A 7,622-nucleotide genomic window follows, 5' to 3' on the forward strand; every position below is an offset into this window, starting at 1 on the left:
TTAGTCATAAATCTTCTGATTTGACCTTGATTTCATCTTATTTCTCACAAATATTTGAAAAAACCTAACTTTTTCCTCAAACGTCACCACAGAACAGGCTATAGAGCGGTTGGAGACTTAGAACTACTGAGATTTCCATTATATCCCTATGGATGGACTGCTCTATTCAATATTTCATCCCTACGTCTGTGCTTGGAATCTCAAAAACTTCTAAGAGATCCTATAGGACTCTATCTTTAAGATCCACTCTATTCTTCAGGCTCTTCTCTGAGTTCGAATCTGATCCATCCATGTCTTTTGGATTAGATTTGTCTATTTTTGTTGTAAGGGTTTATTGTCTTGTTGATTATATTTCAGTCCATTCTCTTCTCTTTGATTTTCTTCAAACATTTTGGATATGAGTGTTATTGTTGTTATCAGTTGTAAAGATCATTAGGATCTGAATCTACTTTTGGTGGTTTGTATTGATGCTCCATTTTCTACCACTCTAAGGTTTTCCTTGGAGATTTGTAGTGCTTTGGTTGAGGCTATTATCCTTAACTTTGAATCCAATATTTTGAGATTTCTTTAGTTGTTTTAGAAGCAGCTAAGATCTGCTCTTGATCTCGATATTGCAAATAGGATTTGACATATTTTTCCTTTCTCCTTTTTTATTGAGTGATAATATTTGGTCTTGTGCCGAAGGAATGGAGAAGAGCGAAAGAACGACTGGTTTTGCTGCGCGCGCTCTGCTCCCCGCGGCCTCTGCTGCTGCGTAGCCTGACCCCCTGAGCGCCTGCACCTGGTAGCGCTGCTGCTGGGCTGCTCTCCTCCTCCGCTAGCCCTCCCTGTCACCCTGGGGCCTTCTGCCCATTCCCTTTGGGGGCCTGCGGCCCTTCCCTCTCTCTGCTTTCCCCTGGAGCGCCCCCTGTGCTTCTGACCGTCCCTGCTATGGATCCCCCATCCCATGATCAGGAGGATCTGGAGAAGTCTTTTGCCTCCCTCATCCAAGAGAATACCAATGAGAAAGTTCGCCCCACTGCCTCAAAGTTTATTAAGAAGCTTGATGAAATCCCAGAAGTTTCGCTCCCTCCTGCCCTTCCGAGGAGAGCAGCCGTCGCCCTGGCAGATAGGGGCTTGGTAGGTCAGTTCACGGGATTATGGCCCTCACCTCGCACAGTCCAACGCTGGGTAGAAAGGAACTGGAACACAATGGTCCAAGGGAAGATCGCAATAAGATTCTGCGGGAGGGGTTTCTTCACCTTCCTTTTCGAAACGGTGGAAGATCGCAATCTCATATTCAGGAACGGCCCATACTTCATGGACACCAGAGGACTCTACCTCAACAGATGGACTCCCGACTTTGACCCCGAGATGGACGTCCCCAGCGCGGTACCGGTCTGGGTCCGGCTTCCCCATCTGCCTCTCCATTGCTGGGGAGACGAATCGGTGAAAGCTATAGGCAACGCAGTAGGGAAATACATCGACAGATCGGAACCAAGAGAAAACATGCACGCATGTGCCCGGATATGCGTAGAAGTGGATTTGGGGAAAGGACTACCAGAAGCGATAAAGCTCAAGGTCGACCAGTGGACGCACATCCAGCAAGTGGACTATGAACAGCTGCCGTTCAAGTGCAAGGTATGTCATGAATATGGGCATTTTGCTAATAGATGTAGTAAGAATAAACCTATAAACTCTGAAAACAATGATGAAACCTCTGAAGAAGTATGGGAAAAGGTTAAGAAGAAGAAAACAAACCCCCCCCCTGGAACCTCCTCAAAGCCCTCATCTGAAACCCCTACCCCTCCCTCTCACCCCTCCGGATCTGGTTCTTCCCCTCCCCCCTCCACTAACCCTTTCGAATCTCTTTCAGTTGAAGACCCTCCATCCCCCCCCCTCTCACCGAGAGGCCCCAGAACTGCCCCTCCCTCTCCCCCTCAGTCCTCCCCCCCCCCAACAGTCGAAAGAATCCTAACAAGGAACAAGACGAAGGAAATCATCACATCCACCGATCCACCCAGGAAAGTTGGAAGGAAATCAAATAAAGAGATCAGGGACGAGAACGCAGCAAAAGAAATGGCAACAGGGACCCAACAGCCAATGGATACATACTTAGACAAGGCCAAAGGAAGCGGGGAGAAGATGAAGGAGAAAGGAGGAACACACAACAAATACAGTAAATGATGAATCTGGTCTCTTGGAACTGTAGGGGGATGGGCTCCTCCCTAAAAACTAATGCAGTCCACGACCTCCTCAAACTGGAACACCCAGACTTTCTACTACTTCAGGAGACCAAAATAACTGAACAAGAATTCCAAAGCAGTGTGAATAGAAGCAGAAGCTACGAAGGAATGGCACTGAGCGCATCAGGGGCCTCAGGAGGAATAGGAACAATATGGGACAAAAACAAATGGAATCTCAAGGACAGCAGACAGAATAGGTGGTGGCTAAGAATAGATGTGCAAAACGTATCCAGGACTGAGGAAGACACCATATACAATGTCTATGCCCCACCCCACTTCAGAGAAAAAGCCGCTTGTTGGGAGTCAATTACAGCTGATTTAATGAATGCCCAGGGCAGAAGCATCTTCCTAGGAGGAGACTTGAATTTAATAAGGAATGCTGAGGAAAAAATGGGAGGAAATTTCTTCGCAGACCCCTCAAGGGATGCTTTAGAAAAAATCATTCAAGAGCACAGTTTTGTTGACATACCACCTCAGAACGGGCGATTCACTTGGTCAAACAAAAGAACCGGTAAAAACAATATCAAAGAGAGGCTGGACCGTATACTAGTCCAACAAAGAATCGTGGCCAACTACGCAAGGATCCAAAGCTCAATAATACAAGGTTTTATCTCAGATCATAAACCCGTAGCTCTGAATTTGATTAAAAGGGAAAACCTGGGACCGCTACCCTTCAAATACAACAGAGCGTGGGACAGCAGCGAGGTCTTCAGGAACTTGGTAAGGGACACCTGGACAACTGAAATCAAAGGATCCCCGCACTATGTATGGGAAACAAAGATAAAACTCCTCCGGATAGCCATCAAACAATGGGCGAGGAACTATGCAACAGAGGCAGAGAAAAGGAAAACAGATCTCCAAAGGAAATTAGCGGAGTGGAACCAAGAAAAAGAGAAAAGCCAAGACACAGAAGATGACATAAGGAAAGAAAATGACCTGTACATGGAGCTGTACAAGCAAAATCGAGTTGAAGAAGAAGAGCAACGGCAAAAATCGAGATGCCTCTGGCTCAAATCAGGTGATAAAAACACATCCTTTTTTCATAATAGCATCAAAATGAGGAGAGCAGGGAACAACATTGGGAAAATATCCGTTGAGGGCAGAATTCTAACAGAGCAAGGTGAGATTAAGGAGACAGTGTCCTGACATTTCCAAACGCTTCTAACTGCTGACCCTCATTACATGGAAGAACCGGAATTCCTAAACATAATTGAGAGCAAAATCACAGAGGCTCAAAATAAAGATCTCGATAAGGAAATCACAACGGAGGAGATTGAAAAGTCCATCTACAGCATGCCATTGGAAAAGGCTCCCGACCCTGATGGCTTTACAGTGGCCTTTTATAGAACCCATTGGGATACTATCAAGAAGGATTATGTCAGAATGGCAAATTTTTTTTTTGCAAAATGTAAGTTGGGTAGCAGTATTAAGTCCTCTCATCTAGCCCTTATCCCCAAAGATCCTAGCCCCCAATCCTTTGACAGATTTCGCCCTATTTCCCTGTGTAACGTCTCGTACAAAATTATCACCAAGATCCTGGCGAACAGGCTCAAAAAGGTCCTCCCCTCCCTCATTTCCGAAAACCAGGGTGGCTTTGTCCCCGGGAGACATATAACGGATAATGTCATCCTCATCCAGGAGGCAATACACAGCAGCATATCTAGGAAGGAGAAGGGAATGATCATCAAATTGGATATGGCAAGCGCCTTTGATCGGGTTAACCATGCATTCCTCCAGGCAGTCCTTACGAAATTTGGTATCTCAGAGCACTTCACTAGCAGGATCATGGAATGCATTTCCCACAATTGGACAGCACCCCTCATCAACGGAAGGCCATGCAACGCCTTCAAGAGTTCCAGAGGCCTAAGGCAGGGGTGCCCATTGTCACCCTTTCTCTACATTATAATGGCTGAGACCCTCAGCTTACATTTGGAAAACAAGCGAAAAGTCAAAGAAATAACAGGGGTGGAGATAGTCCGAGGATCTAAGGGAATTAATCACTCCCTTTTCGCAGATGACACTCTCCTAATAGGGGGTGCTTCCAGCATAATGGCCCGTAGGTTCAAGAAAGCTTTGGATCTCTTCCTCCAAGCCTCTGGCGGCAAACTAAACAACAACAAGTGTATGATCTACACTTGGAATGTCCCAAGAAATATCACCCAGAGAATTTCCATAATCATGGAAATCCCTGCCCAAGGGAATTGGTCTCACTTCACTTATCTAGGATTACCTCTGGCTAAAGAATCAATCAAAGCCGAGATCTGGACAAATTTAATTGAGAAATTGAGAGGGAAACTTCAGAGCTGGGGAGTATACTGGCTAAACCTGGCAGGCAGAATCATCCTCATAAAGGCCATTCTCTCAGCCCTCCCAATCTATCAATTTGCTACTACTCTTGCCCCGACAGGCATACACAAACACATGGAGCTGATTATCAGAGGGTTCCTTTGGAAAGGAGGAAAGCAGGACACAAAAAAATTCAGCCTTGTTAAGTGGGACAAAGTCATTCTCCCCCCAGAAAAAGGAGGACTTGGCATCAGAATTCCAAAGCTGGCAAATATGGCAATGGGCTACAAACTGGTTTGGAGAATTCTCAATGAGAGAGGGACCTGGTGGACTGAGGTCATCAAGAGGAAGTACCTAAATGGGGTCAATAGCAACATCCTATCAGAAAACATCATCGAAAGACCATGTACTCCCGTATGGAAGCTGATCAAAAAGACTCTTCCTCACTTCAAATCTTACATTTCAAGAGCCCCGGGTAATGGCAAAGACATTAATATATGGGAGGACAGGATAATGGGCATGGAGGCAAGGGCAACGCTCATCAAATTTAAGCCCCTTCAAAGATGGATGGATGAGGCAAAGATCAAAACCTTGCATGATATCTCTCTCTGGGAACAGAACCGCTGGACAGGTTGGAGACCACTCCCCCTCCCTGAGATCCTCAAGAACCTCTGGACTGAGCTCAAGATTTCGCTGACAGGCTCAGCCCCAACAAATCGAACGGTGGAAGACAAATTCGTTTGGGACCCTAGTGGAGGTAGATATACAGTAAAAGAGGGATATAAAGTTTTGCAAAATGCCTCAGCACTAAATAATTGGCCACTCCACAATGCAACTTGGAAAACCGAATGTCTGCCAAAGGTTAAGTGTTTCAACTGGACTCTTCTACATGGCAAAATCCTGACTGCTGAAAACCTCAGGAAGAAGGGCATCCAAGGCCCTTCAATTTGCTGTATGTGCAGGAAGGAAGAGGAAAGCAGTAACCATCTCTTCATGGACTGCCCCTTCGCAAGAGTGTGCTGGAAACTCATCACCAGCCCTCTTACCATCAGGGACCTTCCCACCCAGATCACTCTCTTTCAGAAGCAATGGGGAAACAGCTTCCCTCAAACTAGTAAGTGCAAGGGCCTAGCCAAAAGGATTTGGAACAACATCCCAGCAAACCTCTGCTGGCAGATTTGGATTGCAAGGAATAAATGCATTTTCAAGAACAAAAAGCCTAGTACCTCTAGCGTTCTAGCCAAATCGATGGTCCTCATCTCTGAATCCCTAGAGGCAAATGGTATAGCCCAGGAGGAATCGGAACCGACAGATGCAAAAATAAAAGAGTGGTCCAACAAATTCAACTGCAACAGAAGCACTCAAAAATTAGTAAACAAAGGAAGCAGGCATATGGAATGGAAATTAAGGGGGACGAAGGAAGAAGTTAAAAATTGGATTCAGAAGCAAAATAGACCAACCCTCTTCTTTGATGGTGCATCAAAGAACAATCCAGGTCAAGTGGGAGCAGGTGGAGTTATCAAAGATGAGAATGGGGAAAACTTAGTCACGTATGAATGGGGTCTGGGCATCATGACAAACAATAAGGCAGAGGCATACAGCCTCCTTCTGGGGACATCCATCACCAGGAACCTGGGCATAAGAAACCTACTGATCGTTGGCGATTCTGCCATCATCATAGCACCAATGATCACAGGGAAAGAGTTCAATCAAGCAGCCTTAAACAACATTAAAGGAAGGATAATGGACAACATCAAAACTATTGGAGGAGCCACCTTTAAACACATCCTTCGAACAAACAATGTGGAAGCAGATGTTCAGGCAAACAAGGCTACCGAAAGGCAAACGGGTCAAGTCAAGGAAAATGATATGGTATATGAGAAAGACATCCCATAAGAGGGCCTCTCTCGCTGCCCCTCCCAAGAATTTTAGTCAAAGCAGGTACAAACCCCTCCTCACCTAGCCCTCCCCCTACTGCACTACCAAGTTCCATCAAAAATCCAATCTCCCTCGTGATCTGTCTACCATCATTGTGCTATATCTCATCGGGATCCTCCATCTGACCAGCGCAGACAGTCTCAGAAACGGGGGCTGCGCCCATCTTCTCAGCATGCCCCTCAACAGCAACCATATCAAACCTATAGATCTTCCCTCTCCCGAGATTAGATCTGCTCAGACTCTTCTCGAGATCGGGAGGACCTCTCATGGTATTATAAATCGAACTCAGGGTTCTTGCATTCGCACAGCTTCGTGCAAAGATAAGAAACTCCTTTACATTCTTTCAAGTCGTAATCACCTTGCTGAAGGCAGCTCTACTCAACGGGATTCAAAGACTATCAACGAGCTCAGGGAAACAGTGGTCACAATTCTGGGCAACGCTCTGCACCTCCACAGCATTTTCATAAGCAGAAGACATCTCGCCGAAGGCATCACCACTCATCGGGACGCAAAGATCAGCAGAACGCTCCTGGTAACTGCTGTTTTAAGTTTGATTGTGTTATATCACCTGATATCTTTGCTTCTGGTTGGCAGGAAAGCTCTGGACATTCTTCCACAGCCTACCCTCAACACTCTGATCCCTTCTCTCTCCCCTCGCCTGAGCCAGCACCACTGTGACACCACGCCCCCTCTCTTTACTCTCCAGCTCCTCGTTCATATTGGAACTTCTCCTCCTTCGAATCCCAGTCCTCTGTTTGCTAATATGGCCGATCAACAGAACCAACAAGCTGACCAAGCTCAACCAGCCAATCCAATGGACAACATCTTTAACAACAGGGACTGCACCATGTGCAAGGCCCATACAATTATGATCAATCGGCTAACCAAGCAGCTTAAAGAGCTACAAGATGATTACCACTCTGATAGGAACTCAAAGCGCAAAAAGCTGGACAAAAGGAAGAATGAGATCGAAGGGTTGAAAGAGCGCTGCAGCCACCTAGAGGCGGCCATGGATCACATCCGATCCCTTACCCAGAGTTACTAGGCTGAAGCTTCAACCAAGGCAAGCGCAAGGAACCAGGAGGATTCTGCCACCCACCACTCCCCTTAACAGATGCAGTGTAAATTTAGCTGGATAGGAGGTTCCTTTGTAAGGTAGTACAGCCGTCTTCA

General features: G+C 46.2%; 2 protein-coding genes across 2 annotated transcripts; both read left to right on the top strand.

The window, feature by feature from the left end:
• The first annotated feature begins 930 nt into the window (after window positions 1-930).
• Window positions 931-2,218, top strand: LOC149242404 (uncharacterized). Its single transcript, XM_089370820.1, has 2 exons — window positions 931-1,620; window positions 2,192-2,218. Exons 1-2 carry the CDS (start codon window positions 931-933, stop codon window positions 2,216-2,218), a joined length of 717 nt encoding a protein of 238 aa, XP_089226946.1.
• A 115-nt stretch (window positions 2,219-2,333) lies between these two features.
• Window positions 2,334-3,371, top strand: LOC149242405 (uncharacterized). Its single transcript, XM_089370821.1, has one exon. The coding sequence runs from the start codon at window positions 2,334-2,336 to the stop codon at window positions 3,369-3,371; it is 1,038 nt and encodes a 345-aa protein (XP_089226947.1).
• Window positions 3,372-7,622: the final 4,251 nt, after the last annotated feature.

This window comes from Pinus tabuliformis, chromosome 8 (assembly GCF_031772625.1).
Source record: "Pinus tabuliformis cultivar Carrire ecotype Pingquan chromosome 8, CPIR1, whole genome shotgun sequence".
NCBI classification, from domain to species: domain Eukaryota; kingdom Viridiplantae; phylum Streptophyta; class Pinopsida; order Pinales; family Pinaceae; genus Pinus; species Pinus tabuliformis.

Coding starts and splice junctions, on each gene's coding strand:
- LOC149242405 (XM_089370821.1), top strand. CDS start 2,334: ATGGCACTGAGCGCATCAGGGGCCTCAGGAGGAATAGGAACAATATGG.
- LOC149242404 (XM_089370820.1), top strand. CDS start 931: ATGGATCCCCCATCCCATGATCAGGAGGATCTGGAGAAGTCTTTTGCC. Junction 1,621..2,191: donor AGCTGCCGTTCAAGTGCAAG/GTATGTCATGAA, acceptor TTGGAACTGTAG/GGGGATGGGCTCCTCCCTAA.